Source organism: Gymnoscopelus braueri (genome assembly GCF_963280865.1).
Source record: "Gymnoscopelus braueri genome assembly, chromosome: 2".
NCBI lineage: Eukaryota > Metazoa > Chordata > Actinopteri > Myctophiformes > Myctophidae > Gymnoscopelus > Gymnoscopelus braueri.
In genome coordinates this window covers 41,095,401-41,118,238 of record NC_137604.1, presented here as the reverse complement: position 1 = coordinate 41,118,238, position 22,838 = coordinate 41,095,401, and the positions used below count along the sequence as shown (strand labels likewise).

Genomic DNA, 22,838 nt, shown 5'->3' with positions numbered 1-22,838 from the left:
CACCGCCCCAACAATTAGGAGTTACCAATGGTCTGCTCACTAGGGGTCCTGTCACTGTATGTCCAATGTGGCAGTATAGGGCTTTTCAGGAGTTGGGTGGTGGGGGGGGGGGGGGCTTTAAAGGGTAGATATTTACCATATAATAGCAAATTATTTCAGCTGAAATTGTATTTTTCACTGTTGACTGAAACGTACAATATGCATAAACGATGAACGTCTCCTGAAAGGGATATACAGAATTGGAAATGATGGCTCATGGACCTTAACCACTTAAAACTTGTATACTTACCATGTAGGCCTACATCACATAGCGAAAATAGCCGATATGCAAGCTCACATCACAATGTGTTGAGAGCTTGTAGATCTACAATTTTTGCAAAATGTTTGCCTTCTTTGCGAAGAAGAGAATGTGGTTAAATTGCTATTTAAGTCAACCATGCACTACCTCCCCAATCTGAGCAATATAGACAAACCACAAAACGTTTTGATGTCAGCCAACTCAAATAGTAACAAAAATAATTGCTTTAACATCAAGCATCTTTCAGCAGTCTGCAAATACTGGCCATAACACACCGATTGCAGTGATTTCGCTAGTGTGAATATCCTCCAATCCAGTTTGAGCTAACATTTTCTTTTAGCCAATCAGATGGCAGTAGAACCGTTTCACTTCCTTGTTCTTGCTATAAAAGGAGTCTGACTGAAGTGGCTATGCAACCACTCCACACGCAATATTAATGGGTTGTGTCTAAACACAGACATGGTGCTATTACATGCACGCACACACAAAAACACACAGGTGCCTGCACACATGCATGTGCAGCCACACGCACATACACAGGTGCGTGCACACATACATATGCGTGCACACACAAATGCACACACATCTGCTCCATGACTTCATCATCAGTGCTGTGATCTGCAGAGCAGATGCAGGGGCCCTGCCAAGCAATTAGTAGCCTGGGCTGATTTTCTCTGGGCCTTCTATGGAGGGAGCAGCTGGGTCCATCCGTGCTTGGGGGACATCGACAAAATGTGTGAGCTAAAGCATAGGAAATTCTCTCTCTCTTTGCACCCCCCTGTGTGTGTGTGTGTGTGTGTGTGTGTGTGTGTGTGTGTGTGTGTGTGTGTGTGTGTGTGTGTGTGTGTGTGTGTGTGTGTGTGTGTGTGTGTGTGTGTGTGTGTGTGTGTGTGTGTGTGTGCGTGCGTGCGTGCGTGCGCGCGTGCGTGTGCGTGTGCGTGTGTGTGTTGTAAGTGAGCCGTCGAGCCCCTTTCCCTGCACCTATCATGTTTCCCGAAAAGAAGAGAGAGAAAAAATGCAAGCTGGAGCTAAAAGCACCTAGCGCTGACATCCACCTCCCTTATCATTCACTTGGAAGTACAAAGCACACTAACTCAAGCAGACACAGGAGTAAAACTGTTGCAGATCTTTTTTTCTCCTTCTTCTCTCTCTCCCCGCTCTCAACGTCAAAGGGCCTCTGAACTCAGCTGTGTTCTTTATTTATACCCAACCAGAGATCGTAAAGGAGAGCCAATTTATTCTAATATCGCTCGCCGAGGTGGAGTTAGTCATTCTGTCAGAAGTTTGACTTCAAATATCTCCATTGCTCATACCGTGCCATAACACTGTGACACCCAGATGAACGAAGACATATGGAGATGTGAAACACTGCCTATCTTTGTGATGTGATGTATAGGCATGGACGTATCGCAAGGCCCAAGGTCATTTCGCCAATTTGTTGCAGACCAATTTAGGGGAGTAATACTTTAATAATGGCTCCTAAAATATGCAACCCACAGATAACCCTGACGATGTATTCCAGGTTTAAGAGATGAAAAGAAGGCTACTTATCAACAAAAAAAGTGTTGCTGATGCAAAAAATATGTCATCAATAATGAGCATTTATGTTAAGTGTAAACACTCATGTCCTATTCATGAATATATAATTCCACCATGAGGTCGATAACGTAGCACACGTCATTGGGCATGTGGTGTCTGGTAAGCAGTTAGCTTGGTTGTAAGGCTGTGGTGTGAAAACAAAGCGGCGTTGTGTACACAGTAGCCAGCCACCTGGGGCTACTCTGAGTAATCTGGTAGTTCCTCTCACTGGGGAGAGAGAGGCAGAGAAACAGAAGACAGACAGTGAGTGTGACGGATGATGGAGACAGAGAGGCTGAACGATGAACGCAGAGACAGTAAGGACAGATAAGGGGACAGAGTGGTTTCATCAACTGATCATTGATGAAAGTATGCAATAAATGCAAAAGAATAAAGACAATGGAGATGGAGAAAGAGAAGAAGTGAGGTACACTGTTCTGATCTTACGGTGTGAGTGCTTAATTTAACTCTGAGAGTATAAAAATGGATCCTTAAGGGTCAGGGTTTTGCAGTGGGCTCACTAGTAGGCAGTGACTGTGAGTGCGGGGCATGGACAACGTTGTGCTTTTGGCTGGTTGAGGGCGGGTGCCTCACATTGTGGAGTTGTCACACAGACCCAGATCAAAGGCCCCCGCTGCTGGGGCCCTGCTCTTTTCTCCCGTCAATACAAACCAGAGGAAAGCTCTTTAGGAACCCCAGATAATTCTGGATGTTTTCACGGAGATAAAGAAGACAACGCGCAAGTAGCAGGAGAGATCTCTGATAGCCGGGGGCCCCCCTCCAATGCCGCTGGTTTTCCTCCGATGGAGGCTAGTTGAGGTAGCCTCCATATACCTGCGAAACCTCATTAATCAAACGCTGTTGTTTTTTGGGCCACGAAGAAAACCTCAACACTGCATATGCGCGCAAAATCACTGCGAGGAGGGTTGATATGAAATAAGAGTGATGCGCTGAAAGGGGGGGTTGTCGTGAAGTGTGTTTGACTTTACTGAGATCTGTATTCATACAAAGACAAAGTGTGCACTCACACACAGAAGCGGGTATGCATGTATGCATACATTGAAGAAAATGCACACTCACACACTCTCCCTTGCGCTTTCACACACACACACACACACACACACACACACACACAGACCTCTAAGGTCAACAGGGAACATGCTTATAAAATGTCTCCCTGTCTCTCCAACTCGACCGGCAGAACAGAAAGAGTTAACTCACTGCAGTTCCATTTTTTGGTGGTGGTTTTTCGTATCACTGTATACAGAACACTGTTGCTGAAGAATGCGTGATGGATGCACAGGTCAGAGTGTCCCCCTAATATGTCGAGAAAAGCCATTTCCACTGTCGCCATATATTTCATTAAGCTGCAGTTAGCATGTCCCCTAATAATATTTGGACACTTTCAGTCCGAGCGGCACACGTTAATCTCTCTGCAACTGCGAGCTCAACAATAAACACTGTCACACTGAAATCAAACACCCAAGCATTTTCCTCTTTTCCACCTCTCTTTTTCCTCTCTTCTGCACCACATGCACTATTCACTCGGTCATTCTTTCTTATCTCTCACACTCTCTCTCTCTCTCTCTCACACTCACACACACACACACACACACACACACACACACACACACACACACTTCTGACACATCTCTCCACTACAAAGTAAAATCCTGAGTGTAAATGAATCCATTAGAGAATCTCTTTCTCTCCGTCTATTGCTGAGACTGTCTATCTCTACGTGAGGATGCCTATTTCCCTTCATCTGGCTCATGATGCAGGGGGAAGGAATGTCAAATCTCAACACTTTAGTGTTTCTTTTAAATCATCACAATAAATCAAGCTGGTTGCTAGGCCAGCCGTAGATTGTGTTGCAACAGAGGATCTCTCTGTTCTCCCGAGTGGTTCTGGAAAACGCATCCGAACAGACTCCGCAAACTCATTCATAAGCCTAAACGCAATCTGTTGATTATATTAACGTATGCAGCGAATCCACAAAGTGATATACTGTAATAGTGTTTCACCAAAGACTTTTTTTTTTTAAATTGTTGGGGCAATTAGGGTACAGGACACTGTCACTGTATATACATCCTCAATTTCTTTTGCACTCTCAGGGTTAGATTAACACTGAGAATTTCACTGTACATGTGTTATTCATAACAAGATTATACTTATACTAACACAGATGTATTGATAGCTCTGCTAGGTGAGGTGGCCTATGATATAATACTTAAAATGACAGTAAGGTAAGGTAACCACTACTAGTATTTACTAATGGATTTATTTGATTCAAAATACTTAGGGGACAATTTGAGTAATTGTTACACTCTTGGAGTTTACACAGATTACCGTGTACTGTATAGTTTTGGGGTTTTCCCCAAATGAACTATGTTTGTGATCCCAGTTTTAATTCATAACCTATGCGTAAAGTTTTTTTCTTTTGCTATTGACTTACAAGCTCAACAGGCTCAACCGTTGCTGAACTTCTGGACTCAAATGAATGTTAAATGATGTGAACGCAATCACGAGTTGCCCTCAGCACCGAGCAGTGGAAGCAGCTTCATCAAACCCAGGGAGGAATGCATCAAGACACAAGCAAGGGGATTTGCCATTTCAAAACAGGGATGAAATAATCCCTAATTCATTCTCGCCTTTGCTCATTATTGTGGCTTGTTTGGTTTCCATGCACAACTGGATACATTAAATTATTCATAAAATACATTAAAGAAAAGTAATCAGGAAAACATGTTGCTGAATCTACGTCCTGTATTACACTGTACTAGGCCTACATTAATCTATGTTGCAAAAGTTGAATCATCTCTATATTCTTCAATTCAATTCTTATTCATCCAAAACGTTATTGCTTAAATTACGTTCTTAACTTCTTATACACCCTTAAAAACATGTTTTTAATTCTCACTTTGTAATTAGTTATAAACAGATCATCTATATGCAGCCTGCATGCTTGCAACTGCAAAGAAATGCAATAAACTAGGCTAGTCAACCATATTTAATTTTCTATGCATGTAAAACATGTCATTTTCAGATGAGCAAAAAATGTAAGCAAAGCAGTCTAAAAACAAGTTTGATAGATATGATCATCCGTTTACAACATCATTTTGAGGTAACGACATGTTGAGGCCTACTGTCATGTCGATCATTAGGCGGCCTATGGTAAAAGTGATTGGATTCGGACCATCGCTAAAACTGCAGTAGCCTATATAGCGAATGTTTTTCTTACTCCTCGAAATAACCAAGTTGTGATTTAAAACAATTATTAATGCTAATCAAAAAGCCTTGAGGGAATGAACAATCACCGCGCTCCAAGACGGAGGCTGTCTAATTTACTCCCTAATCATTCAACTGAATGACCTCAGCGCCGTTAATTGAAGAAAAAGCATAGAGACCGTCGCCTTATAATGAATGATTTTTCTTTTTTCAAATTAAATAAATAAATGAAGAAAGAAAAAATAGGGGGCACGTTTAAATTAGTATAGTTCACCCACAAAATGACTTATTTTCTATCAATTACACACCCCATGAAGCCTCGAATTCATGGAATTTTAGCTTTTCGCATTCTCAAGCCAATAATTTGATGACTCAAAGAGTCTCTCCATTGAGTCCCTATATTGACCGATGACCCGGTCATCAAATTATTGGCTCAGGAATGGCTCAAAAACAAAAAAAACTCCATTAATTCAAGGCTTCATGGGGTCGTGTGTAATTGATAGAAAATAAGTATTTTTTTTGGGTGAACTACTCCTTTAAGTTGTTCTGTGTTCAAACGCTTTCATTTATCGCTTTGCTTCAGAAACGCGCTGAATATATGTCTCACACACACCTCCAAGTCCCTTCTCTCTAGCTCGTGTCCTCCAGGAGCAAGTGATGGCTTCTTAAGTCATGTAACATGAAGTCTGGGGTGATAAGGGGACTGCAATTACAAGCTCGGAGAATCCCCCCCCCCCTCCCTCGTTAAATTATTCTGGATGGGCAAGGCTCCCCGGCGATACAAAAAATAGATTAGCGCATGTGCGTTTCATGAAACGGCAAAGTGTCATCATTTCAGTTATTTCATTCACCATAAAAAAAAACCTCACAAACTGGAATTTAAAAAAAGACGACAATGGAAAAAAATATTCATAATTAAGTAAATCTATTGAACAAAAACTGTTGATGATGACGGCAAACACAATCAATCGCATGACTTTAATATTGGTAGGACTGTCTATACTTCAAGTATAGCTATTTGAGCCTGAACAGCAGGTGTAGCCTGCATGGTCTTTTCTCCCACATTTAAAAGATCACATATAGTCTACTACAGTAAATAAAATAGTTATGATAGCTACTCAATAGCATAAAACATATCGTTGCAATTAAGATATTTAACTCAATATAAATAATGTATAAGAATCGTATCAGTAGGAGATAGGCAGGATAGCCTACAATCAGGCTGTATACAAACAATAATTTAATATGAATTTCTAGACACAGAGGTTGCAATTTTCTTTTCAAGCGTTAATTTAATTTACGTGCCCGGCTAATTCAATTGGTGTATAGCCTACTTCGTTATGTGTCCGTTCAGTAGCGAGTAGGCCTATATTTCAGATAGTTTATACAATAAAAATATACTCTGATCACATCAGAGTATACCAAAGACATAAATACAGCATTTCATACAATAAACAACAAGTTATATGAATTTAATGAGTCTACCTTTTAGAACAAGAAACATGAAGGAAATCCAATTACAATAGGCCTAATAATCCTCCTTTGACAATTAGAGAAATTACAAAAAAACGACGCTCTTCGTAAATGAGGAAAACACTACGCTACATGCATTGAATTATGTCTAAAGTTTATCACTCACATATGCACCCATCATCTAAAAGCTCCACATGATCCAACATTACACATGTATGTGACGCACTGGCAGCGAAAAGATTCAAACGCTGCTCTCTAAAACAAAATGGTATTACTTTCAACTTCGCACAGAACAAAGTAGCACCCTGTTACAGGGTGCTACTTTGTTCTGTGTGAAGTTGAAAGTAAACAGGGTCCCTTGTATCTCCTCTATGGAAATGTCCTGTACCTTAAGGGTTCTCCTATCTGGACCTTGCCAGCAGCTCCGCTCTGCATGGAAAGCAAAAGTGCATCTCCGGGCGCAGGCAGGGATGCCAGCTGGCAGACGGCTCTGATTGGCCGAGCGCACTGACAGCTCCGCCGCTCATTGGCCGACGCCACTGACAGCTCCAACGTTGATTGCAGGACGCGAAGCCCGGCCCCCTCTCTCTCCTGCTAGGGAACCATTCATAAACTACACAGGTTGAGCTGCTCCGTGCATCTACAGTGCAGACCGACGACAGAATAAACAACGCAGTTTTCCCCTTGCAGTGCAACTTGCTGCGGAGGAGAGATGACCGTTTTATCTTTTAAGGTGCATGTCTGCGTACCGGTAGCACGGTCATATTCTTTTGTCCGCGGCGTCTAGTGGCCGATCTGGAAGTGCCAATGAGTTTCAACTGATATTTAACAGCCTATTACGTTGCATCCCTATCCGTTTCCTCCTCCTAAAAACACTGACGTCCATCCGCTGTTACAGCAACAGACAGAAGAAAAAAAACTTTCATCGTTTTTTATTTATTTTTTTATATTGCACGGGGCCAGCGTTCTAGCTCGGGCTTTTACCGGTAAGCATTGGATCCGTCAGCCTACTGCGACTCTCCGGTGTACGGCCCGGACCTCTGCCCCAACATGATCGCGACCCAGGCGAAGCTGGTCTACCAGCTCAACAAATACTACAACGAGAGAAGCCAGACTCGCAAGGCGGCCCTCGCGAAGACCATCCGGGAGGTCTGTAAAGTGGTGTCGGACGTCCTGAAAGAGGTGGAGGTGCAGGAGCCGCGGTTTATCAGCTCCCTCAGCGAGATAGAGGCGCGCTACGAGGGGATGGAGGTCATCGCCCCCAACGAGTTCGAGGTGGTGCTCTACCTCAATCAGATGGGGGTGTTCAACTTCGTGGACGACGGGTCGCTTCCCGGCTGCGCGGTGCTGAAGCTGAGCGACGGCCGCAAGAGGAGCATGTCGCTGTGGGTCGAGTTCATCACCGCCTCGGGGTACCTATCCGCCAGGAAGATCCGCTCACGTTTTCAGACGCTGGTGGCGCAAGCCGTGGACAAATGCAGCTACCGGGACGTGGTTAAAATGGTAGCGGACACCAGCGAGGTCAAGCTACGGATCAGGGAGAGATACGTGGTCCAGATCACCCCCGCGTTCAAGTGCACGGGGATCTGGCCGAGAAGCGCGGCCCAGTGGCCCATGCCACACATCCCCTGGCCCGGCCCGAACCGGGTGGCGGAAGTCAAGGCCGAGGGCTTCAACCTCCTCTCGAAAGAGTGCTACTCGTTAACGGGGAAACAGAGCTCAGCCGAGAGCGACGCCTGGGTGCTGCAGTTCAGCGAGGCCGAGAACAGGCTGCTGATGGCGGGCTGCAGGAAGAAGTGTCTCTCCATTCTCAAAACCCTCCGCGACCGGCACCTCGAACTGCCCGGCCAGCCGCTCCAGAGCTACCACATGAAGACCCTGCTGCTGTACGAGTGCGAGAAGCACCCGAGAGAGACCGACTGGGACGAGTCGTGTCTCGGGGACCGGATGAACGGCATCCTGCTGCAGCTCATCTCCTGCTTGCAGTGTCGCAGATGTCCCCATTACTTTTTGCCAAATTTGGACTTGTTTCAGGGAAAGCCACACTCGGCCCTGGAGGCGGCTGCTAAGCAGACATGGAGACTAGCGAGAGAAATACTCACCAATGCTAAAAGTTTGGACAAATTATAAAGACAAAACTAATGACTGTTGAAATTGTGCAGAGACATTTGGAATCGCGTTTCAAATAAAAAAGGGGGGAAACTGATTCTCCAAGCAATGTGAGAAAGAAATTAAGTAACAATAAGGAAGCAAGCAAACGACACCACAACAAATTATTTTACAATATGGAGCAATTGGGCCGTTGCCAGAGAAAAGTGAAGGTACATTTTCAAGCTAAATGTATTAACGTTTAATTGTCTTTGTTTTAAATGTTTTCACAAAGTGAAGAAATTCTTATTTAAATATATGCACAAAAAATCTTTAAGTGAAAGAATAAAAAAATGTAGCGTGCCAAGTTTAAAATAATTTCCATCATGTGATTTAAGCTGAAATGTTAATAAAACGTTGTAAATTACATTACAACTTGGCCTTGTGTCTTGACGTGTTTTGACAGGTGGGATGTCAGGCTAAACTGCTGTATTTCATTTTCTAAATGGCTTCTTTTTTTTTAGAACACCATTAAATTACTCAATTACAGACAACTTTATACTGAGTTCTCAGCGTGGGAAAATAAGGAAAGAGGGAAAAGTTACATATTTCACTCATATAATATTTTTGTGTTTATGCATTTATAATAATTAGGGCTATACTTTCAAAAATAGAATATTTCTTTTGCGTAAGTTAACTAAGCTAGCCTAGGCTACAAAGTTTTTGCAAGAATACAAAATAGGCCATGCAAGACAGAAGACACTGATGCTGACTTGACAATTACCTAAATATAGGCCCACAACAAAAACAAATCCTCGACCTGATTAAGTCAATTGTAATGTTATAAAGCATTATACTAGCCACAGCCTACCTTACGCAAATGTATCTAATCATAATAATAATAAATAAACAATTTCATAGCGTGTTAAATTGCAAGACTACAGAGCTGAACACAAACGGACACACAACCACCTGTGGGGTCAATAACGTGGCGGCAGATAGCTGGTGCTATAACGTCACGTGTCTTCATTTTAATTCAAGTACAATTAGCCTACATGAACACCATTTTATTTGAATCCAACCTGGTAGTGTTTTAATAGTCTGCAGAATGGTGAACTTGGTTCAGTGAATCACTATATGCACGCTGAAGACATGTTGAAGTGTCAGTGTCATCATTGCTCAACAAGGCCTTGCACTCGCTGTTTCGGTTTACATTTCCTCTTTGCTCGTGCAGGTAGATTAAATTATAATTGAATCACAGATCATCAAGTTAAATGTGATAAAGCCATTTAAACAGAAAATAACATTTTAATAAACTTACAAATATTTTGCTAACAATATTTCCACATATATTGTACAAATATCACTAATGGGGCAAAACAAATTTTAACTGCGAAAAATATATAGCACACATGCAGGCTATAGGAAAATTACAGGAATATTTTCAACAACATAACCACAAATATTTATGGTAATAAAACTCGAGGCATTATCATATTATCATGTATATTAACATATACATAACAACATGCCTTGTTGAAAACATAGTAACTTAATAGACTTTGCTCATGAAAAATGTAAAAGAACAAACTTGTCTTTTAGACTGTGTAATAGTTAGGTTATAGATCAACCTGGTTAATGAGCCGTGCCTGGGGTTTGGAAAGGCTAGAAAGTGACAATTTGAAGCGCTTGCTTCGTTCCCTCCAGTCCTTCCCCCTCGCTTCACCTCTCTCTCTCTCTCTCTCTCACACACACACACACACACACACACACACACTCTCTCTCTCTCCTGTCTCTTACCTTGGGATCGATCGCCTTAAAGCCTGGCTCATCCTCGTCCACCTCGAAGTACACTTCCGAGGCGGTGATGGACAGGGTGCCTCTCACCACCACGGCCGGGCCGACCAGCTGAGCGCTGGTGCTCAGGTTTACTGGGCCTGGGAGACATGCACAAAACGCCAATAATAGCGACGGGTCAGAAATAAAAGAGAAAGTGTTTTCGCTATAGAGCACCGTCTATAGCAGTGCATGGTTCCCAAACTCTTTAGCTCAAGACCCCAAAAGAGAAATCAGAAGTTTTCCCGGGACCCAAACTATAGTGAAAATAGCAGATCTACAAGCTCACAACACACTTTTTAAACTTTTTTTAAATTCATTTATGGAAATGATTGGATTTTTTCATCTTATTTATGAAATACTTTTCAAAAATCTTGCAATTGTTTTTAATTGATGAAAAGTTGTGTTTTTGTTAACTCTTTTAAAATAAATTGTTTTAAAATGTACGAAACGGGAAAAAGGAAATATTTACTCGCGACCCACAAATGGGTCCCGACCCACTGTTTGGGAAACAGTGGTCTATAGTCCCCCCCTCTGCCTCATCTCTCCTCATCTCTCCATGAGGAAAACACACTGACCTTTACAATGAGCACCAGCGTGCAAAGGTAAACATATAAACTCAGCAAAGGCAAAGTGCGGACATTGTGCGAGTCTTTAGCTACTAAACAAAATGGCAAAAACAAATGCTGCTGCACGCCTTTGCTCATATAAGCCAATAACGTCGATACGTCGGCGAGAGGAACAGAAAATAAAGACAGTGTGAGAAAACAGTTTGTACATAATATTATGGGCATAAATATAGGCCTAATGGCTTTGACAAGTTAGATAGACAATGTATAAATTGTAACATTACGCGCCAATTATAATATCCTTATTTATGTGGTGCCACGGTCGAAGTAACCTATAACAACCTATTTTATAAATAAATAACAACATGCGATGGGGTTATGATCGTTCGAGACCATGCATAGCCATTTTGACAGTGCTTTTTCAGGTGGTTGGTAATTTAGCAAATATTAAAATTGTAAACCAGAATACGCTGTCCAAATTATATATTTATATTTTTAATAAACAGAATCAGCCGTCAATCAGGATCCATTGATTGTGGGCTGGCGTGGACTGGGGGTGACGGGTCTGTTTAATTTCTCATCCATCTTAATTTATGCCAGTATGACAATGAGACTAGCGGCTCAGGGGAGCTCAGAGTGGAAGCTCTGCCCGGAGAAGCACATGTGAGCCCGGCATAGAGAGAGTTATAATATGGAGCCCGGCCATTGGACTTGCAGATGTGCGGAGCTGCGAAGAGACCCCAGTTTGATTTCCCTAAGCACCCTTGACGCATAGGCTACACAGACTGGGTGGAATAAACAGATATATATGTTCATTTGTCCTGCCTCTGCTCCTCGTCGGTATTAACATGTTATCCCTGGGTGAAATAACAGGGTTTTTTTTTCCAGTCACTCAAAGTCATTCAATTACACCTGAACTAGACAGCTGGTTGAGAAAGGGTGGGGGGAGAGACAAGACACCACCAGTAAACTCACCCCCACTCCTCTTGACAATATAGACTTGATTTGAGAAACCATGTCACTTTATTAAGCAGGATTTGACGCCTAATCCCATTGTCACCCGATGGCGTTATTTTAATAGCTCTTCATAAGTCTATGTTTATGCAGCTTATAGTCTGGCGAGCGCGTTGTCACTGCGAATAAAAACGCGGATTATAGGGAGAAATCCGATTAGTATATGATATATAATTGGTTGTTCGAATAACGGTGTCACATTAACGGCTATGGGGGAGAGAACCAATTTTAGGCTAAAAATCAATTGATATTGGGTTAGTGGGCCACCATATGATTTGGCCTATATATGGCCCATGGTTTGCAGTCAATTAATCAATAGCCTATTTACTGCTCTTTGAATGCTTAATTGATCTACGGTAGGCTATATTCAAGATAATGTCCTATAGCCTACTTTTTAATATGCAGTAATTCTGAGCGAGTCATAAGTCAATAAGCTACCCCCCTTCTCTCTCTCATTAACACAGTGTGAGGCATTGTGAGCTTGTAGATCAAATGTTTTGCTCTCTTTATATTCTCTTATATTATTTGACAATTTGGCCAATGTTTGACCAGTTTTCATTAGTTTGTTGATTACTTTTGATGCTGTACTAGTATTCTTTTTTGGGTATAAAAAAGGTCTGAAAAGTCCTTAAATTGTCACTTCACTGTCATCTGAGGATCCCCCCCCCCAAAATCATGTAGGGACCCCCCTGGGGGTCCCAACCCACAGGTTGAGAACCGAACACATATGCTTACAAACACACAACCACCCTATCAGGTGGCACTGGCAGGGATGGACTAAACTTAATGAGAAAGTCTTGTCAGAGCTAATGATTCCCTCTCATTATCTTAATGATAGAAACCTGTTCAAGCCTTCTCATGGAGATGCACAGTGGTGGGAAAAGTACAACATTTCTTCACTTGAGTAAAAGTATCAATGCTGCAATAGAAACACTGTTAACAAGTAACTGTTAACAGGTAATCAAAATTTACTTGAGTAAAAGTACAAAAGTATTGGCATAAAAATATACTTTAAGTACCAAAAGTAAAAGTATTCATTATGCAGAATGTCCCGTTTCACAAAGTATCATATGTGTAAAATGTATAAAAAATCTTTTGAAAATAGCAGATCTACAAGCTCACAACGCCTCGCATTGCGATGCGTTGTGAGCTTGTAGATCGGCTATTTTCAAATAGCCAACGTTTAAATAGGGCTGAAGTGGTTAATGTATTGTAATAATAATTCAAATCTACAAAGTAACTAAAGTTTTCAAATAATTGTAGTAAAAGTACAATATTTGCCACTGAGATGTTGTGGGGTAGAAGCAAAAGTATTGAAGATTGGAAATACTTCAGTACAGTAAAAGTATCTAAAAATTGTACAGTAAATACTTAAGTACATTGACTTAGTTACTTTCCACCACTGGAGATGCAACAGAATCAGCACAACTTAAGATGCTATGGTGGAGAAACTAGAAACTAAATCGATGAGCTGTTACCCGTTAAATTCTCCAACTCCTTTTCTTCCAGAGATGAGAGTGTGTCGTCGTCTCCATCCAACAACACTTCGCTGTCGGAGTTTTGATTCCCCAGAGTTTGGCCTCTGATAGATTGCTTGCCTTTGAGAATATCTTCTTCGGAAGCTGGAAGGGAAAATTATAATTTGTATATGTAAAAAAAAAAAAGCTTATATTTAAAATGAATAAATATGAATATTTAAACAGAAACACAATCCTATGAAAATAAATGAGACAGTAAAATGTTAAGTTGAAATCCAGTGTTAAGCCTACAGTAAACCCAAACCGTCTGAGCTACCGCAGGGTTGCACATGTAGGCCTATAAGCATATTTTAACATAAAGCCTGTTAACATTTTTCTAATCAAGCCTGCTAGTCAACCAAGATCTAATTTCCTGATCTAAAGAATCAAGAAAGATGGTACCACACAACACATAAAATTTACCATGAATATCATGCCATTATAAACAGATAAATCTCTTAAGATGTGAAAGTTTGTAGGCTATTAGGCAACTGACTGAAATTAACCTAATTATATTGGATTAAGTCTGGTACCACGCTTAATATCCCATATCCGCTCTTATAGCCTTTGTATTCTACTCTGTAGCTTTTATTGAATTGAGCAGAAATGCGATGACACTAATTTTCTGCAAATTATTATTATCAACATATTCCCTATCTGGCTTGCCTGAGTTCACCCCCATCGTCCAACAGTTGAGCAATATATTGCATTGGCTTCATTGCTTGCAAGTATTCTATCCACCACTTTTAATCTCAAAAGAAAACAAACTGCAGTAGCACTGCATTTGTACACCAGACATGGCAAGCTACACACATATGGGTGAAGTGAAACAACAGATACACCATGATACAAAAGACTGACACAAGGCAATTAAACGCTCATCTGAAACCCAATTTGCATCATTCCCCTTTTATATACATCAAAACAAATGGCGTTTTTATCCAAAGATCAGCCAAAAGTCATTTTAACTAAATGAGAGCTGCATGCTGCCCGCTTTGATTTCAAGTGAACATGACTTGAGGTTCCAAATGGATTATTTAAGAAAAATGGTAATCTGCAAACATTTACAGAGCCCTGCATCCCCCAATGGTGCATGGGAAGGATCCACAGACAAAAGTATACAGTACAGAGTCAAAACTGGCAAGCCTTCTTTCTTTGTAAATATAGTTGGCAGTATGCTAGGTCCCTTTTTGCTGTGTTTGTGTGTGTGTGTGTGTGTGTGTGTGTGTGTGTGTGTGTGTGTGTGTGTGTGTGTGTGTGTGTGTGTGTGTGTGTGTGTGTGTGTGTGTGTGTGTGTGTGTGTGTGTGTGTGTGGCGGGCAAACATACGGGTATGAAAGACCATGCATGAGTGTTTCCAAGCCAACGTTGGAGGCAAAAGTAACATTTGTTATGCATCAAATCAGTGAATAAACAAGTGGTACAACGGAAAATCCTCAGTGTTCACTTAACACCGATTGTGTGAAAATGGTCACACTCTCAGAATTAAATTAACACTGAGGATTTGACTGTATATATAGTATTTTATTTTTCCTTCACTAGTTCCACCTGAGGTAGTGGTGGCAGAGAGATCACTTGCATTTCCTGCAAACACAGTGCCACATCATGCGGCTGAGGACTTCGCCACTGCCAGAAGAGAGTCGGCTTGAAAAATCTCTTGTCATGGAAAATATGCAGCTCACTGATATTCAGAATGGTCTTCCTGTAATTAAGCCTCCCTGGAGAATTCCTTAGTTAGCAGCGCTGAAATTACTACCAGCTCCCCTAATATGTACCACATGCCATTGTATTCGCACTGAGCAAGTGGACAGGGGGACTTGTCAGATGAGCGCGCTTAAAAACAGACGTGTATGTGAACTTCTGTACATTCCTTTGTAAACACGCTCGGTGACTCTCGGCCCCAGAACTCGAATGTTGTCAACATAAGGGTGTTCTTGGTTGTATCACAAGAGCAAAAAACACTGCTACTATTACCATAAGACCAATTTGTTAATCGCTTCTCAGAGCGATACGCACTGGTATTAACTTGAACTAAGTAACACACAATCCATACATGGCTGATAGGAGAGTTAACTGCATCAGATAAAGTTATTATTATCTATTACAATGAATTGGCAAGCTACACACTATTGTGGCTATATTCTGCCAATGTAGGGTTTTATTCCAAGAAACTATTTCAAATCAAACAGTAATAACTTGTACTATTTGCTCAATATTTATAAAGCACTGTTGATACTTCCTCTCCATTGTAATAACTTTTATGTGCAAGGAGACGTCCTGTCTTAAGACTATCATTATAATATCCAATAGGGAGTTTTATTTTCATGCTAGCATCGTGTGTGTGTGTGTGTGTGTGTGTGTGTGTGTGTGTGTGTGTGTGTGTGTGTGTGTGTGTGTGTGTGTAAATAGTAGGCTATTTTTTGTTGACATACACAATGTAGATCATGCATAATGTTAATCAAGGACAATACTTCATATTATTTAACTATTTTTACAAAGGACTCCACAGATTTCCAACACACAACAGAGGTTTAGAAATGTGCACACAAACTGCAGATTGTGTCACGATTATTTGTCTCCATTTCTATACGTACGTAAAATATAAAAATAATTTCTTTACTATTATGACATCCAATGTGTGCGTGTGTGTGTGTGTGTGTGTGTGTGTGTGTGTGTGTGTGTGTGTGTGTGTGTGTGCGCGGGTGGACACATTGCAGTGGCAATGACAGTCATTGAGAGCTTGAATTCCCATGAAAATAGGTTTTGGCTTTTGATTTGTATCTATATAAAATAAACAATTTTCAATTCCAGTATGGACTAAAGTCCTTTTTAATCTTAATCTTGGAGGTCTGCAACAGTATTATTATTATAAAAGATAATAATATACAGTATTCATACACATTTCAAATGAATGCGCCACTATCATACAGTATAAACTCAGGAGCTGGATTACGAAATACCAATAATGAACAATCTCTACAGTGAACAGGTATGCCACGTTAAAGAAAATATCCAGCCGAGGACTTTACCCATATCACTCAACACACGAGGGGCACAGAATGTGCACAAATCCCAGGCAGGTTACACTTTTCAGGAAACCATTTCCTTACCGAGACGTGCAAACCGCCTGCCTTATACAACTGGAGGCATGCATGGGACTAGCAATTAAATTGTCAGAATTAACTAATTTGTTTTTAACAAGAGCGTAGCCAGGAGTGTGGTCATGAGGTGAGTATTGATCACCGGCACCCAAGACATTAGTCTTCACGTATTTACTCTGCCACCTCTGGTGCACGGACCCAAGGCTGCACCAAATCAATCCCCAGGAAAGATGGCTCTTTCTGGCCATAAATACCTAACCAGGCTGCTTCCCTAGATTCCACGAATCTCCAATCAAAGTTAGTTTTGGTTGACTATGTGTGATCACACATAGTACAATTGCACTGCAGAAATGCATGTTCTTCCCTCATGTTTTTACAAAAAAGGAAATGGTATTTAAAGCGAATGTTACTGGTTGAAAATAAAAAACAATTCTGGTGCAAAAAAAGGTCCTGCTATTTTCATGATAGCTGTGATCAGAAAAGCGCTGCTACAAGTAGCCTGGAATCAGACTAAATTCAGACTTGATCATACACTAAATATTTTCTTAGGGAGTGAGACCCGCGGAGTCTCCCCTCTCTGTCTGATGAAAATAATTACAGCCAGATATGACCTTTGTACTCCGTTTGAAAAACTCAGGGCTCTGCATTCTCGTCTGGAGCTGCACTTCCGCAACAAATGTCGGGTCGACGAAAACAAGACGAAAGGTTACATCAGAAAATGGCCGCCGTCAAGTTTCAACGTCAAAGAGTTATTTTAATGATATATCCCCACCCCCCCTTGTAATTCAGCCAGAGTGATATATACTCTCTCTGGAGGTAGCATTCCCTTGCTGCAACTGGCTGATGGCTATTTTTAAACAGACATGACTTTCAAAGCTTCCAATGTTGCTTGTGGGGGTTTGTTCTTCCCCCAAAGTGATGAATATACAGCATGCGGCATGTAAACTGAAATACTTAGCAACAGAATGTAATAATAGTGATAATATCCAATGGTCAGTGCAGATGATCATGAATACCACACAATTCCTTGTATTGCAACAAATGGGAACAAGACAAGTATACACATACACCACAACGAGGACTTTCTACTGAAATACAAATGAAGGGAAATGAATGAAATCCAAAAAGTCAGAATCATAAAGCAAATGAACAGTGCCCAGAGGGTCGCACACAATCTCTCTCCGTCTCTCTCTCTCTTTCCCCAGCTGCCTTCACATTACAGCCATTTACTCTAGCCTAGTGAGTCTCCAAGGATTTTGGGGGATTCCCAACACTTATTGCTTTTAGATCACATTCTTATTGACTGCTGTCACACTGGCCGTTTGTCTTTTGGACAAATATCACGGTTTAGTGGGACTTTAGCCAGGTGACATATTGGAGGCAATTTTGGTCCAGAATCAGGCCTCTCTATTTGGGGTGGGGGGGGTGGGGTAATGGGTTAAACTGGTAAACTTAGGCCCCACGATGGCTCTGATTATAAACCCTGGTGTGGGCTGTAATGGCAGTATACAATCTTAACAGAAATAAGGGTTTAGAGGTATTCCTCTGGAAGAGAAATGTGACTCCTATTGTTAAGGTGTGGAGCGTGTGTCATTTGGACATGGTGGCCAAAGTGACCACTGGGAATGTTACACTGTTCCCTGGACGTAGTTTATTGAAAATCTGCACTGGTTATCATGGACAAGTGCTGAGAAACAATGATGCCGGGAGAAGGATTGATCGGGTCTTATTTCAGTTGCTGAGGGAAAAGGTAATCAGTGTTATTGGTTTTAACGACATTTGTATATCCAGCGGTATTGATGGCATTGTTTCAAACAGCGCTCGATTTAGCCTCTTCTCTGAGCATCTACTGACACAATGTGATTGTTCAACAGCAGAACCCTGTAGATTCTGGTCTGTTATATGACATTTAACCTGTAACACAGCTATGAGTCATTGAGACATTACCATAGAAAGATGCTTAGTCCATCCTGACTGACTTTGATCAAGACATGATTTAAACTTGACTTATTTGAAAGAAAAAAGAAAGAAAAAAACACATGACTGCTTAATCAGATGGAAAAGGGCAGGGGGGAGGGGGGGGGGGGGGGGTTGATGGAGGGTGGGATTACTTACCAGACATCACAGCCACTGTAATGCAACAATGAAAAGGAAAAAAATAAAGAAAATAAAAAGAAAAACTTATGAAATGTTATGCTTTTTATGACTTACCTATACAAAAAATATATTCTATGAATAAAACATGTTTAATGTATGGATTTAGATACATTCTAAAGTGTGTGTGTGTGTGTGTGTGTGTCTGTGTGCGCAATAAGTATGTACATACGCACGCACGCACGCACGCACGCGCGTGTGTGTGTGGGAGAGACTCCTCTGTGGTGCCTATTCACATAATGAGAAGATGAGGTAGGAAATTACCTGTGTAAAATTCAAATGAGGGCGCTTCTTTTTTACTGAGTGTTGCGGCACAATAAATCTTTTATTACACAAGTAGAGCTAATTTTTATTGCCTTGTACCTGACATTACCGCCAAGCGAGCAAGCCAGGCAGTACCTGAACGGGTGGAGGGACTGGGGGCGTGGGTGGTGTGAGTGTTGGAGGGGCCGGAGTACTGACCATGTTCGGCCGCAGCCTTGAGTGTCGACCCGGAGTGGCTGGATCCAAAGGGGTTCCTGACAAAGCGCCGCCGCCGCCTCAAATCGTCCTCCCAGTAGTCCAGGCGCCAGAACTCTCTCGGCCGGCTGCAGCGAGACAGAGGTAGCACATGTGTTAGTAATTACCAGGCCGGCATGGCGAGTAGCAGCCCAGCACTAGCGTTTGGCCCGAGCCAGCATACATAAAGCCAGCATTGTTTTTGCTCTGTGCTTGTGTGTGTGTGTGTGTGTGTGTGTGTGTGTGTGTGTGTGTGTGTGTGTGTGTGTGTGTGTGTGTGTGTGTGTGTGTGTGTGTGTGTGTGTGTGTGTGTGTGTGTGTGTGTGTATTTCTCTCTCAGATAGCCTCTTTTTAAAATCACATGCCTGTATGTAAGCTCAAGACCCCTGCAATCATCGCATCTCTCCGTCCTTCACCTTCTCATCTCCCTCTCGCTCTCTTTCTTTCTCTCTTTCTCTCCCTCTCTCTTTCTCTCTCTGGGAAGGTGAACTGAGCTAGGTACATCACAGTGGAAATGAAGGGGCCCTGACAGAGTGATCATTTTCCACACACTCTAGTGGCACGTGCTCCCATTCCAACCTCATTTCAGGCCCAGCAGGGCAGCTCTTGTCAGGTCCCTGCCTCAGCCGGGCCCAATGAGGAGACGAAGGCCATTACAAACACACAGGCCAGGGAGGGGAGGAGGTGGGTGGATGCATTTACCAATATTAATCAATGTCCTCCGGCCACCATTTTTCTTCCCAATTTACACCTCCCTTTTCCAGGGCCTGGTTAGTAAATCATCCTGACTGGCTCTCAAGGTAAAGAAAGTGTTAAGTTTTTAATGAACACTCACCACCACACTGTACATTGTGCATGTACAGTACCTGTCAGCTGCAGTTAAATATATTTTATTTATTTATATATGTATTTTTTGTGGAAGGGGGGTTAATTAAAAAACAATCTCAACTATTTATTAGCTGAGCCCGGGAGGCAGAACACAGCATAAGAAATCCATTGTTATTTTGGTTTTCAATCAATTTAGCCAGGGGTTTCTTCTCTCTCTCTCTTTTCACAACTTCAAAAGCTTGTTTAATCTGGAGAACTCAGCAGAGCTGCTCATTTGTCAGCCCTAATCACAGGAAATGAGTTGTATGAAACATTATGAAAATCTAGTTTTCTCCAAGTGAAAACACAGAACTCATGTGTTCATGATTTACCACTCAGGTGGGGGGGTGACAACGCGCACTTGTTCCGACCGTGCAATTCACCGACAGTACACAGTCAAATCTGGATTGTTCATCTAACCACTTTCAATTTGGTGACCCTATTTTGGGGCACGTCATTATAAATGAAAATGTTTCAAAAACATAAAATAGAACTAAGTATAAATAAGGGCTTAAGTGGTTAACTGTATTTGACTGTGTCACATATTCTCATTGTACTCAACTACTGGCCAACATTTCATGGCAAATGTGTCGCCTCGCAAAGACGTGCGGAGAGTGTTCTTTGGTTTTTACGTTGAGGTTGGTTTTAGGCTGGTGTTGACCGCTAAATAGTTTTAGCAGTGGTCCCAGGGCCCTCTGCTTGTGCTGATTTACCGTGGTTTGGTGAAATATACCTCTTTAAGTCTATTGTGCTCTGTCAAAGTGAGAAGAAGTTTTATTGTACAACAGGGCCCCGTCACCCAAGAAATATAAATCACAGTAACAGCCACCCAGGCCCCCACTGGATTCACACCGGGTATATGTCGAGATATTCCACAGGCTCACAGTCTAAAAGTACGTTAATCCATGAAAAGAAGAGAGGAGCCAAAATAACACACAAGCCAGGAGAGAAGTGTTTCAGGAGAGAATTGTTTCAACAACAAAGGAAAAAATAAAAAATGTACTGCAAGCAGAAAAGTTAGACAGCAGAATAATTTTGTATCCTCTATACTTAAAACTGTGGAATTGGATAGAAAAACAACAACCCTTGTTTGGTTTAAGACACAGTTTACAGTTCTAGTGAGCAGAGAGTACATACAGTAGCAGTATTATGTGATCTGAGAGCTGTGCCTCTAGTAGGTACGGTGGGGTTGTGGGGGTGTTGGGGGTACACCCACAAATCTTCAGTCCCGCACCAGTGATCACACCGGGGGCCTTTAAAAGGGGAAGGGGCTTTACACAAGAAAATAAATACAATTTCAAAGTGGGAGCTTTAAGACCTATATGGCCTTGGCTAATGAAAACTATTAATTACTTGATTTATCTTTTAAGAAGAGCTGGATGAAGTGAAGGGTGCCGCTACTGTATATACTGCTGCGTGGTTATACAGGTCTGGATGACAAGGCATTCAATGGTTTAGCACATTGATGACAAATAAAATCAACTTCCTCAATGTACTACTACACAGTGAAATCTGTAGTGTTAGTTTAACCCATTAAGACCTGAGACCTGAGATCTTCTAAATCCTAACAGTTTTCGGCATGATTTTTCTAAAATATCAAATCTACAAGCTCATAGCGTGGCACTCGCTATGAGCTTGTATATCTGCTATTTTTGAATAGCCAAAGTATAAAATAATGGTTAAAGTGGTTAAAATCTAAAATGACAGATGCTTTCCTGGTCTTAATGGGTTAACTCTTAGGGTGTAAAAAGTTTCCAGTAAAGGAACATAGATTTGGAACACTGTACTGTGTACTGTATGTGTGTGAATGCACGCTCGTGTGTGTGTGTGTGTGTGTGTGTGTGTGTGTGTGTGTGTGTGTGTGTGTGTGTGTGTGTGTGTGTGTGTGTGTGTGTGTGTGTGTGTGTGTGTGTGTGAGAGACAGAGAGAAAGAGAGAGTGAGGGAATATAGTCCATGTTGGCAAGGCATGTGGCCCGCGGGCCTGTGCAGCACCAGATTTCTCCCCAGCCACAAAGAGCTGCTCGGTGTTTGCATGCGATAGTCTCTGTACGCAAATGGCCACTTCATCATTCTGACTCCTGTGGCATTCATCTACAAAAAATAATTATCAAGGTTGCGTGTGGCACGCAGCTCCCAATCAGGACCTGCTCAACCCTCATTCTGTGTGTGTGTGTGTGTGTGTGTGTGTGTGTGTGTGTGTGTGTGTGTGTGTGTGTGTGTGTGTGTGTGTGCACTTGTGGTGAAGGAGGTCGTGTTATGGCGGAGTGTACAATCCATACAATAGCCACTAATCCATCAGCCGGGGCGGACGGCCATTGGATGGAGTAATTAGTCGCAGCATTATGGGGGGACGGGGGTACTTTCACACCGGTCATATTCATCCTGCGCACACCAGACAACAATGGACATCCTAATGACAGGGGAGCTGGATGGGGTGGGATGGGACTGTGGAGGATGCCTCATCATCAGCACCGCACACGCACACACACACACACACACACACACACGTACGCACACACACACGTGTACACACACGTACACACGCATGCACGCACGCACGCACACACACACACACACGAGCTGCAGCACTGCTGGCATATAAAGAAGAGATATACAA

At 42.0% G+C, this 22,838-nt stretch overlaps 2 protein-coding genes across 4 annotated transcripts in view; one reads left to right on the top strand and one right to left on the bottom strand.

The window, feature by feature from the left end:
* The window catches only part of lrba (LPS-responsive vesicle trafficking, beach and anchor containing), a 301,696-nt gene that overhangs the window by 111,911 nt on the left and 166,947 nt on the right, over positions 1 to 22,838 (bottom strand). For all 3 annotated transcript variants that reach the window (XM_080449815.1, XM_080449816.1, XM_080449817.1), the window contains exons 37-39: positions 19,318 to 19,442; positions 13,563 to 13,706; positions 10,466 to 10,602 (exon numbers count right to left, since the gene is read on the bottom strand). In XM_080449815.1, the coding sequence (XP_080305941.1) occupies positions 10,466 to 10,602; positions 13,563 to 13,706; positions 19,318 to 19,442 (406 nt within the window). The remainder of the gene's footprint in view (positions 1 to 10,465; positions 10,603 to 13,562; positions 13,707 to 19,317; positions 19,443 to 22,838) is intronic.
* Positions 7,237 to 9,087, top strand: mab21l2 (mab-21-like 2). Its single transcript, XM_080449845.1, has one exon. It carries the CDS (start codon positions 7,628 to 7,630, stop codon positions 8,705 to 8,707), a length of 1,080 nt encoding a protein of 359 aa, XP_080305971.1. The 5' UTR covers positions 7,237 to 7,627; the 3' UTR covers positions 8,708 to 9,087.

Excerpts from the sequence above, each read along its gene's own strand:
- mab21l2 (XM_080449845.1), top strand. The coding sequence starts at position 7,628 with ATGATCGCGACCCAGGCGAAGCTGGTCTACCAGCTCAACAAATACTAC.